Source organism: Abrus precatorius, unplaced genomic scaffold, assembly GCF_003935025.1.
Source record: "Abrus precatorius isolate BTA unplaced genomic scaffold, Abrus_2018 Scaffold8, whole genome shotgun sequence".
In the NCBI taxonomy this organism is placed as follows: Eukaryota; Viridiplantae; Streptophyta; class Magnoliopsida; order Fabales; family Fabaceae; genus Abrus; species Abrus precatorius.
Window position 1 is genome coordinate 6539942 of NW_020874428.1, and position 21019 is coordinate 6560960.

The 21019-nt window shown below is 32.0% G+C and overlaps 1 protein-coding gene across 3 annotated transcripts; it reads right to left on the reverse strand.

Annotated features, from left to right (window-relative positions):
• Positions 1–921: 921 nt before the first annotated feature.
• LOC113874999 (exocyst complex component SEC3A) lies at positions 922–19912 on the reverse strand. Of its 3 annotated transcripts, none has more exons than XM_027513381.1 (25): positions 19529–19912; positions 19143–19213; positions 18866–18946; positions 18619–18686; positions 18410–18512; positions 17642–17790; positions 17139–17256; positions 16449–16553; positions 15751–15852; positions 15524–15661; positions 15067–15195; positions 14899–14979; positions 14464–14538; positions 7220–7393; positions 6994–7135; positions 6811–6875; positions 4807–4977; positions 4637–4716; positions 4235–4316; positions 3503–3600; positions 3283–3391; positions 3116–3184; positions 2269–2334; positions 2096–2185; positions 922–1188 (listed from the first exon to the last, which is right to left on the reverse strand). In XM_027513381.1, the coding sequence occupies exons 1-25, from the start codon at positions 19701–19703 to the stop codon at positions 1078–1080; spliced, it is 2652 nt and encodes an 883-aa protein (XP_027369182.1). In that variant the 5' UTR covers positions 19704–19912; the 3' UTR covers positions 922–1077. The 3 variants fall into 3 exon arrangements, 2 of the variants coding, with proteins under 2 accessions (XP_027369182.1, XP_027369183.1); XM_027513382.1 differs by having other exon boundaries at positions 955–1188; positions 19545–19722; XR_003506131.1 differs by lacking the exons at positions 922–1188; positions 2096–2185 and having other exon boundaries at positions 2275–2334; positions 3283–3339; positions 19529–19844.
• Between the last annotated feature and the right edge of the window lie 1107 nt (positions 19913–21019).

The window sequence follows — 21019 nt, forward strand, 5'->3', positions numbered from 1 at the left end:
AACAAAAACAACTTTTTAATCACAACAAACATTTAAAATTAAACTTAATGCGAAGATTCACAAAGTCTTATACAACTCTCGAAAGTTTCTTAGAACAAATACAATATAAAACCAAAGCACAAAAGAAAATAATCTAACTCTAAACATCTCTAGCAATTCAAGTCATTATCACAATAATTGTCCTCTATATTATTTGTCTCCATCGCTATAGATCACATCTCGACCTTTTCCAAGTTCATCTAAATTAGAAACCTCCTTTTCATCTAGATGTGCCAAATCAACGTCATCTTTAACATCTTTTATTTATTATTATTGTTGTTGAAAGTAAATCTTCTTTGTTTAGAAGATCCTACTGAGAAGTTCAGTACGATCCTCTTTTTCTTCTAAAAAGCTTTATATTCGTCCTTCGCTTCCTTGATTAAAATAACTTTCTGATTCTCTCTCTCACACACACACTATTATATGGCTTAAAATTTCAGTAATATTAATTTACGATTAGATTTAATTATTTAGTTTTTGTCTTTCTAGTTGAATATGTTTATTTAATTGAAAAGATTGTCAAAAAAACTGATTGAACACTTAACCAGTATACATCTTTCTAGCTTAGTAATAATTTGCGAAAAGCTAATTCATTCATACTTATTAAAAGTATAGCAAATTTAATTCCTAGCTATTATTTTAATTTTACAGTATACAATCCATATGACGGGCGTCAAATCCGTCGGATCATAAAGTGTGTAATTAAATTTGCTTGTGTTGAAAAAATAGTTAATTGCTAAATAACTTGCTAATAAAGCTCTAAGAAAATTACAAATTTTATTATTAAAAAACTATTTAACTTTTTCAAAAGTAAGCTAAAACGAATATTTACAGGGCTAAGCTGATACGTTAACGTTATTGCCACTCGTAAATCTTGAAAATGCTTACACATACGCAAGATATTCATCTCATTTTGTTCTAAGACACATCAAAATCCTTGTTTCAAATAATTAAAACTAAAAAGATACACTTATTGAATAAATATAATTAAATAAAACAGCAGTTGGAATAAAGAAAAATATATACATACATAAACCTCTACATGGAAGCTAAAAGGTCTTTCATCTCTGTTACAGATGGGATTGTCTCAGTAGGGTAAATCTTAGCCACAAGTTGGGCAAAACTTTCGTACTTGTCAAGAAACTCCTTCTGCATAAGTTTTAAAGAACGGTTAACTTGCATGCATTCTCTACTTAGTTTTACCATCTCTTCTTTTGACCCAAAAAAAGGAGTTTTACAATCTTTCCATTCACAAACCCATATTCTTGTAGTCAGTATGTGAATGTGAGGTCAGGTGATCTCACCTGAGCAGTTTGTAAAATGAAAATTGAGAAAGCAACTTTGTTTTATGAGTTTTTTTAACCACTACTTTAAAGACATTGGTTAAGAAATTAATAATAAAAATTTATTAGAAATCATGGGATGAGTGCAGTGTTATATTTTTTAACAAAAAAAATCTACTTTTTGATTGTTGGACACTAGTTCACCTTTTCATTATTTCAATTTTTTGATAAAATGGTTTTTCCTTTTAATCTAGGGCGAGTTAGCATTAAAATTTATGCTGCCTATATTTTCCTCCAACAGCATTACATAATACAGAAATCCACTTTCACTTTGGACGGCCTATAAAGTGTGAACAATCATACAAATAAATCTATTGCAAGTTTCCATGACTTTAATTTTGATATACTTCAGGGCAAAACCTTTTTACACTATCATTCACTGTGTAGTCATTTTATTGGACGTGTTTGACCTCTGAAGTATTTATTATTGCAGTCAAACTGTTATGATAATATGATTGCACGATAGTGTAAAAAATGTTCCCTCGCAACATATCAAAATCAAATCCAATTTAGTTGCAGTCTATATGTATCTTAAAGTCTGCAAAATTGCAGTTGCTAACAGTCAAACTGGCGAAACACTTGTTAGACACTTCACTGACTTCAGTATTAATCTCAGAAATATTTACTGCCAAGGACCTGATTCTTTCTTTCTTACTGAATTACGGTAAATAGGAGATATGTTTGTTGGCCAGTAGGGAAAAAGTACAGCTTACCTTGCATTTGTCCCATAAGGAAGGTAACAATTCCTCTGAAGTTAAATTCTTCTGCAGTTTCTTGTACATCGCAGCAATGGACTTGTCAACCTATACAGAAAAGCAGAGACACAGGTTAAAAGGCAAGCATACACCAGTGACAATACTTTAAACGAAGATAAGAATCACCATACCCCAGATAAACTGGATTTTAACATCTTCCGAAGATCCATTTTTGACAGTCCAAGCTGGAAAGGAATCTGAAATTGATGCAAAACGTTGAAGAATTTTGCGAACATTGAAAGTCAACTTCAATGTAAAATATAGACAAGTCCAGTAAAGAGATGCACTAGCAAACACAATTCTTTAAGCACAAACAATGGCATGCACTCAATTTGATGCAACCTTTTAAAAAAAATAATAAGAACTTAAAGAGGGTTATAAATGGCTATAAATTATACAACGTCAACCTGACAATAGAGACCACACACAATAAATCTCCATTGATGTCCATTGCCTGACCTTTAACAGTGGCCCAATTGGCATTAACATGTTAAATTGGAACTCACTGTGTCGTGTGAAAATTTGTCTAAGTGTTATTGACGTCTACTAATGGCAAAGACTGACATGATAGACTTTCCAACAACTTATGAGACTAAAATGAAGTCTTTATTAAGTTGTAGATGAAACTGAAAAGGGCTAACAAAGTTAGGGAGGGATTAAAGTGGTGATTTACTCTATAAATAAGGTTTTGTGCTCTAGGTTTTATGGACATTATCAATACATGTAGTAAATCTCAATTAATATTAATTTAGAGTTTCATTCTCCTTTATTTCTCTTCTTCCCTCTATAGCTAAAACCTCGTATTTCAAGTTTCAACACAGTTAATATAATGTTAACAACACAGTTCTCTCCACATGTATGCAAAAATCAAGAAACATTGCGACCAGTTTGATTGATAAAAAAGAACTCTAGACATGAAGAGATGCTGTATAGCAGAAAGCTATGAAGGATTAACAATGCAGCATTATACAGACTAACCTCTTCAGGTGGAACAGTGAACATCAAGTCCTCACTCCTTCGAGCAAACTGAAAAAGGCGTTCAAATTGCTTTCCAATGCAAAAAAGATATAATCAGTGGGGTCAAAAGGGGGTATTCATGTGTGGTTTGAGGAAAAAAAAAGGAAAATAGAAGATAAATTACTCACATAGTAGATAATCATGCTAATATGGCGTGTACAAGCTTGTTCATAGGCTTCACTGGCCTGATGATAAAACTTGGCCAAAGTGGGTACAATGTTGGCAAGGTCATACAAACTGAGCAAAATTAACAAAATAATAATTGAAAAATGGAAAATGTCTTTCTTTGTAAAATTGATTCAATAAACAAGCAAGGGCCTTTTGGCAGAGGGAAAGGAAAAAACCTACCTATTCTGAAAGGCAGCATAGTTCTCAAAAAGAAAAATATCTGCATACTTTGGATCTGTTAGCGCAATTTTTTCCAAAGTTGCAAACATTATGCTTACCTGTCAAGGAACATTCCCACCAGCAAACATTATGTCAACAGTTACATAGTAAATTGGAAAAAAAACGATTAAGGACTTACTTTCCAGCTGCGTGGACTACGGACAAAAAAGGGTAATAATCAGTAAACAACTGAAATGACTCAGTAACTATCAACACAGTGAGTAAGATTTATAATTATCATTCACCAAAGATTCATCATCTATTATAATTATTAATAAATAAGCTTAAAACATTTTATTGAAAGATGAATAATATTTACAATCAAATGAATAATTAATTTGAAGAAATTTGAAGAAAAATTCAACTTATAGAATTTTTGTCCCAAAAGATGGGTGCTATACCATATCTTCAAGAGAAAAAAATATTGCTTGCATGATCCCACAGAATTTCATGTGGTGCATAAGATATGTTGATATCTGTTATATTTATTTCTGATTTCTGAATTCAGATACTCCTTTTTTACTGTAATTAGAAATAGGGAATATGGTCTGTTTGACCCAAGGACCTGACAATTAAAACCTCTAAACTCCTTCCATTTATTTTAATCTCATCATTTTTGGAAAACATGTGCTTGAGTTCTCAGAAAAATCATGATTCATCATAAAAGTGGAGAGTTATAAAAGAATCACTTACAAATTTTGTGTATGCTTGGTCAACCAAATCCCTAGACTGACCCTGGATGTACTGCTCCATCCGAGTTGCAAGGGTTGCAAATCTATGCAAGACAATTAACAAAGTATTAACATCAATCACAAAGAGAGACTTGACAGTTGAAATAAATACAAACTAGAAAGAAACAGTAGCAGCTGTAAATTCTAATTGCTTTCTAAACAAAAATCATTATTTCATATATATCATGATCCATTGAAATGATTTTAACCAATCTGACCATAGAACTATACACCTAATTATCTTGCTGAAATTACACCAACTTTCATAAAACCTAAACAAGTATAAATATGTGATCAAGAGGGACAAAAAGGACTTCCTATTTCTCTGGAGAAGGGGGACAAGAGAAACAAGGATCCATTTCACCTGGGAATGTAGGATAGAACACCCATTTGGCGAACATTGCGTTCATTTCTTTCAATTTGATGGCAAGCTTCATCAACAAACTGCAAAAAGATTTCCAATTAAATGAAGGGTCAGAGACTCCAATCTTCCAAACGCAGTTGACAAAATAGTTCACGATGCTAGTTGCCTACACGGTTGAACTGCAAAGAAATCCGAGACTCCAGGTCACCAAGCAAAAGGCGTACAAATCCTGCAGCATCAGCTTTCTGACCAGAGAGATAGCGTTCTGTTATTCCATGCATTGATATACAGCGTAATGGATCAATCTTGTATGCCCAATCCACAACAGCATAAAAGTCTTCCTGAAATCAAATAAAGCAGTTTAGTATCGGTAAATCCTGAATTTTTAGACATACTAAATCACTACCAACATCTCAAAAAATATTGCCCAATTATACAGAACAATGTGATGTTCATTCTTAGACCATAAAGTCACAGATTATATTTATCTTATAAAGAAATTTAATAATGTGGCCTTCTAAAGGCCTCGGCTCCATTTTAAATGTTGCCATATATACCGGAGTTAGTGCATTATAGCCAATGTTATCAATGGCAGATAACAGCTCTCATGGCAAAAACCAAAAAAACTGTCATAAAGTTATGACGGCTGCTATAGCGGGTTATAGCGGATTTATGGCAGATATAATAAAATATATAAAAAATATTATAGGTCATAGAAATTTAATATAAATGCTCAAGAAATTCTCAAGATTACATCATCATCATTCCAAGTAACAGAGTAAAAGAGGAAAACACTGCAGTATGGATGTTATATTAAACAAAAAATGCAAAACACAGCTTGAACAGCAAAATAGAGGATGAATAGCAAAACAGAAAGCAAGAATGATCAGTGAATAGTAGAATAGAGCTCAAACAGAAAAGCATAATTATTTAATCCATGTATCCGATCTCACCTAGTAAGATAAAACTTGACTGTAGTGGTTTCATGAGAAAAACAGCAGTTATATTAAAGAGAGAATGATACAAAACAATACACTTGGATTATTATGGTTTAGATTCTCAGCCATTTGGTGTCTAGAGCCATTCATAATGGAATGGTTATTGGGTAGATAGTTGACTTGGAGGGTGTTTTAATCCCCCATCTTCAATTTGCTGATGACACTCTTCTTGGACCCAGAGGTTAATTCCTTTGTGAATGTTTTGTCTATCTTAAGATTCTTTATTTATGGACTTGAGAATAATTAGGTTAATAGCAGCCTAGCAAGGATAAATGTTTAACAATCAGATTTTGACTGCTTTCAGTTCTTTGGCTGGATGTCAATCTCTTCAATGACCTTCCATTTACCTTAGCATTCCTTTCAGAGGTAATCCTTGCCCTATTCTTTTGGCATCCATTGGTATGCAAAATTTCCAAGCATTAAGATGATTGGAACTTGGAAGGGTGCACTTTACTTTTTGGTGGGCAAATTTCTGTTTGGATAAACCTATATGGAAATTCAAATCTCCCCAAAAGGTCAAATCTTCTTTCCAGCCAGCTGCTCTTGTCAAGCGACAAAAGAACATACTGCCCATTGCTGTGTCTCCTAATGAGTGTAATTTGAGGTTTTAGTTCAGAAATTGTGACTCATCTTTTTGCTGAATTGTTCTGCAGTAAATTGCATTCCAATAACCTTTTTGCAATTTCTGAAGTGAATTGATATTGTCTTAAGAATATGCATTTGTTTCTTATTAAATTTAGAGATTTAGGCTTTTTAATAAAGAAACTAAGATGCAGTGTCACTGCTATTTATGTTGTTCTCTGAAGTCTTTGGATGGAAAGGAAGGCTAAAATTTTCAATGGAACTTCTCTAGATAACACTTCGGTCAGGGTTATATTTAAGTTTGTCTGTTGTGTCCAATGTGGAACTCATATCCCATACCTTATAATTAGATCCTAACAGTTTTTCTAAATCTTTTCTTCTGTAATTTTCTTGTTAGGATGCCTTATCATCTACTTTTGTACTCTTCCATATAGAAATTTATTTTTTATCCCAAGAAAAACCACCATCAAACCTAAATCTATCAGGCTCTCCAGCATGCTTATCATTAAGAAGATAATCCAGATCTCCTCATCTCACAAATACCACAAGCACAAAGGTATAATCAAAGTGATACAAAGCAAGTTCTATGCATACTTGAATTCCGTCAAGCAAATCCTGAAGTGATTCATTCAAAGCAGCAAGCTCTGAAGAATTTTTACCTACAAAATGGAGAAATGGTCACTTTCCCCAAAAAATGGCATTAAACTTAACTACAATAGATTAAATATAAAGTTGACAGTACATAAAAGCTATTTGGAGAAAGGCAGATATGTGTACCAGATTTACTGTCATTCTCATCAATGTCCATAATTCCCAAATCATCATCATCATCATATCCAGTTCTATTCCCATTAACAATACCCCCTGGAGGAACAAGTGTAGGAACTTCAAAGCACATGAAGTGTGCAAAAAAAGAACTCTGCAATGTGTGCCATGAAGAGTTATATATTTGAAATATTAAAGAAAATTTTTTGTTGAAAATGAAAGAATATCAAATGTGCACCTCATCCACCAGAAGTGGGATAAAAATTGTGAGCATCTTTGCATAAGCATCAGAGACAGTAGAAGTGTCAGTAGCATTTACATTCTGACCAGAACCTGTTGAACCTTCAAGCCAAACAGTTGGATTTCTAGATGCTTTAGTACTAGCACGAAGTTCATTTGCAAACTCACGGGCCTGTAAAACAATCCATGAAATATTAGACTTCATCCACATGCATACTGAAGCCTTAAAAACAGCATATATGACCCAGAATTCTAATAATAATTTGACTCTGTCAACCTCAACTCTTAGAGCTGATTTAAGAGTCTAAAAATAGTAACTTTGTATAAGAAAAAGATAACATTAATTATATTTGATGTAATAAATATTTTATTTTCCATTAAACCTTGCCACTTTTAGTTGTTTAAAACCAGCCCTAAGGGCTAGATTAACATTTTCTACAATAATTAAAATACATCTTTCGGTCAAAGTGTCAAACACCAAATTGCAATTTGTTGCACAATGGTAGTGTGTTTACGGGTCTCCCTCATTCTCTAACTATAATTAGTCTCTTTTTTCTGCTCTCTATTTCTGGATACCTTATGACAATATTAAGAAACTTGGGCTTAATTCACTCTCAAAAGCAAGCTCATAGGAAGAGGACTACGCCAGCCCTTATAAGGAGTATTCTAATTTTATTTCTAACCAATGTGGGACATCTTAACAAACAATGTCCTTTATAATCTCAAATCCCCTTTTTTAACTTCTTATCCATCTATTATCTAACTCATTTTCTTGACTGTGTCATTTTTTTAACTGAAGATTCTATTTTCCTATAGGACTAGAGCTCAGGGTAGATAATTGGCACTGGAAGTGAGTCTTGTGGCCTCTATCACCTATCATGCTCAGTTTGGACATCCTAATATGGTCAAGTTGCAGCAATTGGTGCTTAGTCTTTCAAAACTGTCTACTTTGTGTTTTACTATTCATGTCAATTGTTAAGCATAGTTCTTCATTTGCTATAATTCATTCTAATATCCAAGATCCTAATCGTATTATGCTACTGTTGAAGTCTCACATCAACTACAAATATGGCCAAAGAAAAGCTTATAAAAATTAAAGTAAACCTCACCTTACAAGCTAGTTTTTGGAGTTAAGTTAGACTTATGCTCAGATTTAACATTGTATCATAGTCTATCATAGATCTGATATTGGGTCACCTTTGACTAAAAAAAATAAACCAACCAAACCCAACAGATTTTTTCAGTGCAATTAACTTAGTCTATTAGATTTTCTAGCACAACTTATGTGATCTCGTAGCTTTTTTAGTGCTACCTACCTGGTCCTTTAACTCTTCCAATGCAATTTTTAAAAAAAAATTAGCCCTACAATTCTACACTCTAGATGTCTAACCCTAAGTGTGAGGAGGTGCGTTGAAGTCTCATATCAAAACAATCCTCACCTTACAAACTACGTTTTGAAGTTGAATTAAACTTAAGCACAAATCTATTAGTTACTTTGGGATCAAGATATTATGTTACTTTTAGTAATGATTACTGTAGATAAATTGGCTATTTCTACTAAAAGATCATTCTAAATTATTTTCTATCTTTCAAACTTTTTTCTTGAAATCAAAACTCAATTTGGTCTGATTCACACTTCACAAAGTGATCATGCTCGTGAATATTTATTCACTTTTACACTTCATAAATCTTGTGTTCATACCTCAACAAAATGAGAATGCAAAATGTAAAAATAGACATCTAATTAAAACTACTACTACTCATGTCATAATCATGTCATTCCAAGTGCCTCATTCTATCATCAATCTTGTCACACATTACCATCTTGAGTCTTCAAATTCACATACTTTGATCATAATCTTAGTTTAAGACTTGATAAACTCTGACCTCAATCTCTCAAATATGACTTTGTTATACAGTCTCAGAAAAGTAATAAATGTTATTCTCCAAATCTTTACTGCTATTTAGTCTTAGTGTGAGTTTGTTCCTTTCTTTACTCCCAAACCTTGGACTTCTAAGTCTATTCCCTTCATTTCACATCTTACTCCAATTCCTATTCACTATCTACTACCTTAGATATCATAGTCTTCAGATGAACTATCTCCTTCACATCCTCTAGAGGTGCATCACCGACAATACCAACTACTTCCTTGGCTCTGATGGTTACCCCTCTGGTTGAGAAAATGACTTTTGTCCAATTATTTTTGTTTATGACTGCTATCTACCACTAGCCTCTTTACCAAATGATTATCAAGGATGTTTGTCTTCATAGTGATCTCATTGAAAAATTTTATAGAGCAGTTTCTTGAGTTTGTGTTTAGGATAAGTATTCAAAACTAGTGTGTCAAGTCTAGAAACTGTTATATGGTCTTAAACAATCTATCAAAGTGCTTTGAAGCACGAGTACTTCGTTTTACCAATTGTACCTGTACCCGGTACAGGTCGGGTATCGATACTCATTGGATATATTGAATACTTATTAAAATTATTTTTAAAAAGATAATTGTATGTAATATAAATATAACCTTAATGAAATTAGATGAGTTAAGATATTGCCAATTATTCCTTACATACTAGCTAGACTATTTTTTTTCTATAAACAATAAATTTTCTAGTAAATTTATAGACTATTTCATTTTTCTCTCAATTTCCTTATAATTATTTCTTTATTTAATCAAATTTATTCATCCTTATTTATGAAATGTATAATACAAATTTGTTAAATTCATTTACAATAGATATTTTCACAACAATCTACTAATATTTATATTACTTATTTGTATTATTTAAAATTTATATTAACTTACCCATACCTTTAATTTTTAAAAATTGTAGTATTCCATACTTGTATCTGTACCTCGTACGATTATAGTACCCGAACTCAAGCAACATATAGCCAAAGAATGTTTGAAAGATTTAACACTGGTTCAACAATTTATTATGATACAAAGTGAAGCAGATCACTCACTATCTTATTGTTACTCCACAGGACATATTTATTTAATTATTTACATTGAGGACATAGTTATTATCAATAGTGATTACCATGGCGTTACATATGTAAAATATGTCTATCATTATTTTCAAACAAAGAATCTCCACTGACTTTAATACCTTTTGGAATACTTTTTGGAAATAAAGGTGACCCAATCAAATAATGGTATTGCAATTTCTTACAGGAAATAAGCATATTATACCCTAGATAAAGCATGATTGATAGGTGCCAAATTTGTGAAAACTCACGTGAATCCTAATGTCAAGCTTTTGCCAAATCAGGAAGAGCCTCTATCAGATCCAAAAATGTACAAAAAGACTAATTGAGAAACTGAATTATCTCCCTTACTCACCCAGATATTTCATTTGCAGTCAATTCCTTAACTCTCCATGTGAAGATCATTAGAATACAATAATTCACATTCTAAAATACATTAAATGAGCTCTGAGAAAAGGACTTTTCTATGAAGATAAGTGTCATACTTGAATTGTGAGATGCTCTTAAACAAATTAGGGAGGTTCTTCTATTGATAGGAGATCCACATTGCATCTCTATTGGACAATTTGGGCTTGCTTGGTTTCTGAAAATGTTTTTTGTTTTCATTTATATTATAAAACTGTTACCCTGTCTTCATTTTATTTTCTGTTTTTTGTACAAATCATTAAAAACAGGAAATAGAATGAAGACAAAAACATTTCCTGAAACTAAACAGCCCCTTAATTTCCTATAAAAGCAAGAAGAAAAGTGTTGTCGCACCATCAAATGCAAAAACAAAATATCAAGTTATAGCTTCAATCATTTGTAAACTTATTTGTTTTAAATAGTTACTCAAAGAACCAAGATTTAAAAAGGTTATACAAATAACACTTATTGGTGATAATTGATGACTCCATATTGTGATATACTTTATGGCTTATATTTTGGTAATAGGAGTTGATTTTATAAAGGTTCCTCACTATTTTTAATGCTAATTTTTGCAGTTAAGCATAAGAGAACTATCGGTACTTTTTGAAAATATTCTTAGCAAAAACTTAGATAATTTTAGCTGGTTTCACACTTATGCACGACCTTGCTTCGTAAGCTACGTGGGCGTGCTTTGTTGTCTAGCACAATCGTGCTAGATGAGAGTAAGCGGCCTTGCTGAATGAATCTGCGTTCAAAAATTCAAATTTAAATCTGCGAATGTTTTGATCTAGATTCAGATTTGAAATTCAAATAAAGATTTCAATTGAAATTCTGATTGTAGATAAAAGTGATTCAAAAAGTTAGAGCTCAATCGACCGTAAACTCAAGACACACCTTATATAAAAAGGTCTCATGATCTATACTTGACACTTTTTTAACTTCATTTTACACTTCTCTACACACCTTCTTCCCCCTTCTTAGTTATAACTTATTTGACCGTTGAGAGTTATAGGAGATCATTGGCAAAGACGACGAGCCTCCGTGATTGAGCACGAGAAATCTTTTCATCTTTTTTCCTTTTGAGTTTCTCTTGTTTGAATTCTCCTTTGTGTTTATAGATTTGTTCTTCATGCTTTTCGTTGTTCGTTTTGTTATGAGTAGTTAAATCCATAGCCAAGACTATAACGGATCCTATTGTATACTCTGTGATTTTTACGTTTAATAGTAGTGTTGGTTTCTTTGTGTGTTTGATTTTTATCCTATTGAATTGAATTATTCATATTAAGAACTGATCACCCTTAGCATATCCTACGTAATTGCATCATAGACAATCATACTACATGTAATTAATGGAACTATAGGATAAAACAGGATAAAGGGTTAGGCGGATCAAATTTAATCTTTCTCTTCCAGCCGTTATTAAATTAACAAACACATAGGTTCTTTATGCTTTCTCTAGCTTTTACCTTGCATAATCGATAAGAGTAATCGCCTAGAGAAAAGAATATTAACATTGCATGATTATTTAGTATTAATAGATTAAGTATGGACAGTTGGTAAACACTAAAGAAATTAACATTAAGATTACATCTATGCCCTAGGCTCTTCTCATCCAATTTCTATGAAAAACCTCCTCCATTTTTTTAAACTACTTTTTGAATTTAACTCTTTTATTTTAATTCATTACGGATCCTCTCTGTTTAAATAAATTAAATCAAGGTATTCTTAGTAATTAAAAATAATATTTATGGGACGATAACTTAGAAACTTAATTCTAAAACCTTTTATTATTTTTCGACAGATACACTTGTTCAGGAACAATAATTAAGCAGCCTTAGATATGACTTTAAATCCAGTTTTTTTGAGAAACCAACCATGAGAAACCAATGGAATGACAAATCTATTACTATGCTAAGATATAATATTGATATTGAGATATCTTTCATATATTCCAACAAAAATATTTGAAAAATTTCTTTGTAATGCATTGGACTATTTTTTGACCAAAAAAAAAATGTAACATGCTTCTATGCTAACTCCAGATTCAACCATAGAGGAAGAGTCCAGGTCAATGTTGTTAAAATCACGATTTAAATCGCGTGATCGTACAATTTTACGATCCTAAACCGCAGGGACGATCTTGATCGGGCTTAGGATCGCATATGTGAAAGATCAAAGGAAATCTCGATCTTATTTGGCAATATCGCAGGATCGCGATACCATCTGATCCTAGCAACGATTTTTGGGTCAGTTCTGGTTGGGCTTCTGGGGGTTTGGGTTTTTGGGTCAGTTTTTTTGACCCGATTTTCAAAAAATCTAAGTTATTTTTTTCCCAATCTTTCCCGATCTCTCCTCTTCTCATGCGTGCGCGACCAGTTCTCTCTCTGCGACAGCCATCTTGCCATTTTGTTTCTCTTCCATGACGCGACACCCATCCTTCGATTTTGCCTCTCTTCCTCAACACCCATCATTCTATTCTCTTTATATTTAACCGTGCCACCATTGGTGTTTCTGCGTGGGTACACTCTCTGGGCATGCTTCTGCTGTTTGCCTTTTCTGTTTTGGTGTTTCTGCGTGGGTATTCTCTCTCTTTCAGTTTTGTTTCGCATTTGGCAGTAAAGAGGAATTTTTATGTCTTGTTATAAATATACCTTTTAATATAAATTTGTGAGTGAGGTTAATTTAAATAAATATTTTAATAGTATTACTATCTAAAAATAATTTTATTAAAAATAATTTTCAACTTTATTAATAATATATTATATATCAAAATAAAATAATGTAATAAGATATTAACTTATATGTAAAATGGTATAAAATTAATTTTTCTAATAATTTTTTAAAAATTAATGAATATCATATTTTATAAAAAAATCTATTAAACATTATAAGCGTCTAAGTTTCACCTATTTAACTATAAATCTAAACACTGTTAACTAGAGTTAATATTTCAGTATTATTTATTGCAAAGTACTATAAGTTGGATAACTTGTTAATCTTTTTAATTTATAAAAAAAAATTCTATTTATTTTCTATTATGTGTTTTTTCACCTCATAGTATAACTAATTATGTGTTATATTGAATCTTAAATTTAGGATTTTTAAGTTTATATTTAACTAAATTAGGTAATTTAGGCATTAACTTTTTATCTATGTAATTTTCTCTAGTTATATATGTTTTAAGTATAATTTTACATTCAGTAGGATCTTACGATCTTATGATTTACGATTTTTTACCCCTCTTCCGATCCTAGGTAAGATCCCGATCTTGACAACATTGGTCTAGGTAACCTAGTTCCTTCCAATACTAACAACAACAATGAAATCCTGAAGTTTAATATGGCATGGGTTGAAGCGGGCTGAGTGGACCCTGAGAAGGTATAAGGAATTGCATGCAGAGTTTTAAGGACAAAGGTAAGGTAACAACACTCTATTGGAAACACAATTACCTAATTTATTTCCCTGTTATGATCTAATCCAAAAATAGCCCACCTAAACATGTGCCTAGTTAAAAAAATCTTAAAACTATAAATGGGCTACAATTTGGTAAGTTAATCTAAAATGAGCTACAATTAATGTTTCATTACTCAAGATAGTCGATTAGGAAAGATTAAAGATTGGGATTTGTATTTGTATTCTCTCTAGGTAGTTCATAATCCTCCCAGCCAAAAATTTTTTTCAATTTCCTTTTGATCTTTCAATTATATAAGTAATCCCATTAATTAATAGCCTTTAACACATATATTGGCTAATTCTCAGTTCATATATAGATAAAGATGTGCATCATAACAAGAACACTAGACGATTATGAAAGAAATAAAACCAATATGATATGAACAGACCTCCCTACGAAGAAGCAAGTTTAAAGAACTGCAATAAGCTTTTCTCAACGGACCCAGGCAGTTCTTGTCAAGACTCTGCAAGTTCCCAAGAAGATAATTTAGGTAGAAAACAACGAAGATCACTCAACACATTATTCAAAATAAAAATTCAAGCACAAATAGTAAGGGCTATTTGATTTGAGAAAAAAAAATTCCATTTTTTGTTTTCACTTTTAAGTACAAAAAAGTCATAATATTTTCATTTCTCTTCTATTTTCAAATATTAGTATAGGAAACAGTGAAAATGAATTTTTATTGTTTTCTATACAAACCTTTGAAAACAGGAAACAAAGTAGAAATGCAAAGTGACATTTTCTGTAAAAGTAAAAATAAGAAATTAAAACAAACAAGATATTTTCTCAAAGTAGATGGGTCCTAAGTCATCCAAATTTTAACCTTCAAATGTTGCAGAAGACGTGCATATGTCCTGCACTTGTACCGCAGGTCAGCATGATCAGGCCTCTTTAATTGTCCGCGCTGTTTAGAGCAAGCAGACAATGTGATACCAATATATTCAGTTGAAAGACTTCAAAAGTGACAATTACATAATTTTACAGAAAATACCTGAGAAAAGTAACTTTTATCACTAATCATGAAGTCCACCAAACTAGCAAAGTAATTTCTCAAGAATTCAGAAGCTCTCCTGACAAAAGTAGATTTTAATTTTTCAAGTTCTGCACGTTTCTCTTTAACCTGTAGGAGGTAGCAGGAACTACCATCAGACCAGATGATTTTATGTCCAATACATATTTTCCATATCAATTAATGCCAGGGTACTCTCAATTGGCTTTCTGATCCCAAATTCACACTACTCTCATAATCCTCTCCAACCAATCAAAATGGTAGAAACTAATGAACAAAAGTCATTGTTGTCACCTAACAAAGATGTATGTTCATACTTTTCTAACAAATACAACAAGCAATACGTCCCATGAATATTTTTGCTTCCTAAATGAAAATTCATGATCAATTTATTTTACAAATGATATTTGAGAAGATAAAAGTAAAGCACGGAACATACGGCTCTCATGTTTGCATAACTTGGGTCTAAATTAGGCACTTCAAGACCACGCAAGGCATTGGCCAACCATTCACATGCTTCTACATTTTGAAGCATTCGAGCTTCATCAAATGAACCCCCCGTCAAACATGCTGCATACTACACCCAACAAAACATCATTAAAATAAATGCAAGCTAGGAATTTCGTCCAGCTTAAAGTAGGATATAATACACCAAAGAAAGGATACCTCAGAAGGGACACGCAATCGCTCAAGAAGCTTATCAAGCTCCTCAATGAGAGATTTGTTATTTACTGATTGCATTTCCAAGTTGTTATTGCGGGTTTCTATCTGGACATAAGTTATTAAGGAAAAATAAAGTAAGAGATCAGACCTTGTAAGAAACTCCTACATCAGAAATTATATCATCTAGATAACATAGAAAAGCAAACAAAACTGAAAAATCTCATGAAGCAGAGAGAAACTTCCACAACACCACAGAATGGCCAATTCAAAGAAATAATTGTGCGGTGTAAAAATAACTGGGCAACTGTTTCCAAGCTAACATAAATATTATCAGGATATAGATGTTTTATTTTTCATATTTTGGTTTACCTTTTTTACATTCCTACATTATTTGACATGGTTATTAATAACGACTTTTGGGAACTGAGATTTTTAAAATACAAATAAATATGAGCTATCACATAACAGAAAAAACAAAAGAAGTAACACAAAAATTGTTGACAATTTTTCTTTATAACAGGAAGAGAAGATAACTGAGGTTGCACCACAAAAATTAAATACAATGTACTACACTACAAAAAAATTGCCTTGCACAGCTGTAACAAATGAACCATGATTCCAGTCATCACAGCTGTAACAACCGCAGAGTAATTTGTATCTAGGAAATTTATAATCTTAGGTTGAAAGGTACAGGTCCTTACTGATGCAATATCCTCCCTCATGTGCCGGAGTTTTACGTTGAATATGCCTAACCACTCATCCATATCTTCCACACAATAGGTTGCTGCTTCAAGCCCTTGCATAACCTGTAAGACACAAATTAGTATGAACCACTCAATTAAAACAGACTAAGTTATCATAATGGCAAATGTTTTACAACACTGGTTAAAGAATCAAAAATAAAAAAATTCTATTAAAAATTGTTATTAATGCACTCCTAGCATAATTTGTAATGAAAGCTTTCTATTTATTGATTTTGTAACTAGTGTCCAAGGCACATTGATTAACAAGAGCCAATTATAAATAACTAATAAGAAACCTGGAGATTTGTGAAAATTGAGTTGCATTATCAGTGACTCTAATGGATTAAATGATAATAATGAGATACCATTACAACTTAAAATATCAGCACAATTTGTAGTTTCAAGAAGACATAAAATCAGAGAGATTGGTTGATTGCATAAAAAAGCCAAGAATTCAACATATTTAAATAATTAAATCATAGCTTAGACAACATGAGCCCAATTCAGTCTATCATTTAAAATACACAAAGTTAGAAAATTAAGCTGCTATAAAATATATGAACTGAGGGGCCTGTTTGCAAGAACATACAGCAAGCAAGAAGCCAATACCAACCAAAGAAAGGTCATCAACTCAGAGAACTATAATACCTCATCCATCAAAGGTTCACTTTCTAAAATAGCATGCACATTTGCTGCCTCCAGAGCCTGGAGCTCCCTCTTCAACCTTTCAGAAAACTCCTCTGCTTCACCAATACCCATGACATAACTGTAGCATTAAAAAAGAACTCAACCATTTGTTTTTTCGAATTGGCATTGTGAAATAAGATGTGATTTAGCAAGACTGAATTTCACATGTATCCAACCAACATAATTGTTTTCATTTGAACTTTGACAATTATGTTACAATCATTATGTAATATGTACAATGATTTTAGTCTACTAATTTAAGAATTCCCTGTATCACTGTGAATCTTGAAATGTGACCAGCAACTTTGTAAGAGAAGACAGAGAGACTCTGTGTGACCCTAGGATTTAAAGAACTCAATTCTACAATTTACCAAAACAGAGGTCATTACTTACATTCTTACTCATCATAAATAATTAAGTATTTGAACTCAATACCATTTAAGAGAAAGAAGAATAGCACCTACGTTCCCAAAAGAGCCTCCATGTCCTCTTCCTCTGCCTGTGAGACAAGTTCCTTTTCAACATTGACCTTAAGTTCTGTCTCAGTCACAGCAGATGCAACAGGACCACCATCTCGCACCTTACTTTGAGTAGAAACAGGGGGTGTATTTTCCTATTTCACATTTTGGGAAAATAATTTAGTAGAGAAGACAAGCATGTACAACAATTAACTGCATTTTATCGATGTGATAAGATGTTCTGACAGAGACACAATCCAACTTGGACAGACTTCTATGCTAAGTTAGGATGGGAAGAATGGCAAAAGGTAGAAAGGAGAAGGAAAATTTTACTTTAATCCTCTCTGGGAGATTTTTAAGGAGAAGGAGGAGCATGATGTATTCCCTTTTAAAGGGCCCCATCTCCCTCAAAACGGCAAGCAAACAGTGAAAATTATTTATTACAAATTAAATAAGGGGAAGAAACTCTATCCTCTCTGCTTATCTTCAACTCCCAAACAACGAAAACGAAATCCCCCTCCTTTTTTACTTAACCATGGGGGTTTAACACCCTTCTCTTCCCTCTACTCAAAACTTCCCAACAGAATTAGAATTTAACATTAAGTCATAGACTTGACACCTACTGATGAAACAAGTAACATTCCATACAGATTAACAAATAACAAGTAATTATTTATTAAGCAGGAAAGGTAAAATATTCATTAGAACAAGATGATGGCCACTCGATTATAAGGAAGCTATAAAATTAAGATACTAGAGGAGCATCATATGCACCTTAGCCCAAAGAGCCATCTCTACGACATCTATACCAACGACCTTTGGAAGGCGACCCAAAACATCTTTGCAGATGTTCAAGATGCAGAGAAGGAGGCGATTCCTACAAGAAAAGCAATAGACACAGTGAGAAAACTACCCTCCCCAAACATAGTGAACAACATCTAAATTTTCCATGCTTAGATTAACATTTCTCTTAACAATATGACCTGTCATCAATGTTGCGCATTGTCCATTGAGGAGGAGCCACACTCTGGCTTCTAAGGTTATCAAATCCCTGAAAGACAACATACATGCATCAGCTCAACCTGCAAATGATTAGGAATGACATAAAAAAAACAAACTTCAAAACAGGGAACAACTGCTTCTCATATTGCTACTGTGCCAGAAATGGAGAACAAAAAGTCTAGAACTAGTAACATAAAAGTAAAGATCTCCTCCATTACAAAACCTTACCAGTGTAAATGTACATCCACTGGGATCATTTGTTATAACTTCCACTTTCGAGAGGTGCTTCAGCTTGTATAGTTTTGCAGGCTGCAAATACAATAAAAGAGTTAACAATAAAGTTGGAAATACTAAAAACCCTCCGGAAAAAAAACGTGGCAAAAAACAACAGTTCAAGAAGTATCTCTATCTACCACTCCTAGCATTTGATTCGAGAGAGAAGTTAGGGATCATGAGCTGAAACTCAAACATATCATAAAGAAAGGAGAAGAAGAAAAAAAATTACTTCAAGCACTCCTCCAGTAGAATACTTCAAAACCCGAAGAAAAGCCGTTGTACTCTGACCTTTCGATTTTGCTGCAGGAAATAGCGCGTCGTTACCAACAACACAAATGTAGAATGCAACAAACCATCACAATAGCAACACACGCTGAAGAAACCACAAACAAAGCTCCCGACACGAATGCAATAAGAACAACGAACAAAGTAAGTATTACTGTATAATCAACCATAGCTAATGCATGAGAATCCTAACATGAAATTTGCATCTAAGCTTCAAAGTGTTATTATAAAAAGCCAATGTTCACATCGGAGTAGTTAACTAATCTCTTGAAAATTAAAACAGCGATGGAATCCTGCATAAGGAAAATCAAAATGGAATAAGTAGGTAACTGGAGAGAGCGAGAACCCTAGGCTTGGCCATTTGACGACCAAGCTTGGAAGATTTTCCCAAGATCCCGTGGCTCTTGGAGACGCGGAGCGCCATCACGATCTTCTGCTTATGGTCCTCGATTGCGGCTTCGCAAGCTCGGCGGAGCTCGCCGTCGTCGGCACCCGTTTTCGCCATTTCTCGCTCGTTTGGTCTCTGATCTCGAAGTTCCTTTGGGAACAGAGAGCAAAAAGAGAGAAGAGAGAGAGAAATTGAGTGAATTTTCGTACTTCGTAGTCACAGTGAAAAAATGAGAAAGTTAAATGGGTTAGATTTTTATTTATCGCTTTGCGTGGAAACCGGCTTGTCTTGTCCCGGTCCTTCAGTTGCTTACTTTTCTTTTACTTAACGGCGCGACTCGTGTTTACTCTTACAATTTTACAGGGAGCGACCTTTCCTCGGTTTTTGCCCGAATTTACATAATTGGTCTAAACGTTAATTTTGATAAAATTAATTTCAAATTATTAAATAATAAATATAAATAAAATACTCATTCTAATTTAAAAATAAATAAATAATATTTCATTAACTAATTTTACTGGACTTTAAGAAAATTAACTATTATAAAAATAGTAATAATTTAAATAAAACAAAATTAATTTATCAAAATTAATAAAAATAATTATATATTACAAATTTATAGTATATTTTAAAAATAGTAAATAGTTAAATTAGTGGCTCCTACACTAAATAAATAAGCATATACACTTCAATGAGTAATATGTAAATATTTAGTTAATACAGATCTCATAATAAATAAATGTAAAAAAAATAATCAAATAATTAATACCCTTAGAAAAAATTATTTATTATAATTAAAGAATATTAGGAGTTTTTTTTATAAATAAAAATAAAAAATTATATACTATTAAAATGTGTATTATGAAAATAAAATTTAATTGATTATTATGTGACTAGACAAACATTATATTTGAAACTAAATTGGCAGACGGTGGATCGTAAAAACAAATTAAGTTATTTAAGAATTTTAAATTAAGAATGTTAAGTTTTTATATTTAGTATATATATTTTAAAATATATTTTTAAGAAACTACTTTTTTAGGAATGTTCTTAAATTATTTTTAAAAAAATATTTTTATCAGAGGGTTGAAAATTTAAAATTTTCATGAGAGTAAATTTTTCATAATATTAAAATAAAAATATTTCATTAAAATTTAAAATTTGAATAAATTTATTATATTTTTTATCTATATTTTATAATTTAGACAAAATAAAACTAATGAAAAGTAGTTATGTATTATAAATTTGCAGTTTAATTTAAAAATAATAAATGGTTAATTAGTGACTACACATTAAATAAATAAACATATATAATTATTCATGTAGATGGTTCGTTAATACAGATTTTATAATAAATAAATAAATTTTTTTAATAAATAAACCTTTATTTATTATAATTTAAAATAAATATTAAAAGTTTTTAATAAATAAAA

Bases quoted from the DNA above. Each gene is read 5' to 3' on its own strand.
- LOC113874999 (XM_027513381.1), bottom strand. From the start codon at position 19,703: ATGGCGAAAACGGGTGCCGACGACGGCGAGCTCCGCCGAGCTTGCGAA. The intron at 15,196-15,523 runs GTATGTTCCGTG...TACCTCCTACAG, and splicing joins GTTATGCAAACATGAGAGCC to GTTAAAGAGAAACGTGCAGA. The intron at 3,601-4,234 runs GTAAGTGATTCT...GTTCCTTGACAG, and splicing joins ACCAAGCATACACAAAATTT to GTAAGCATAATGTTTGCAAC.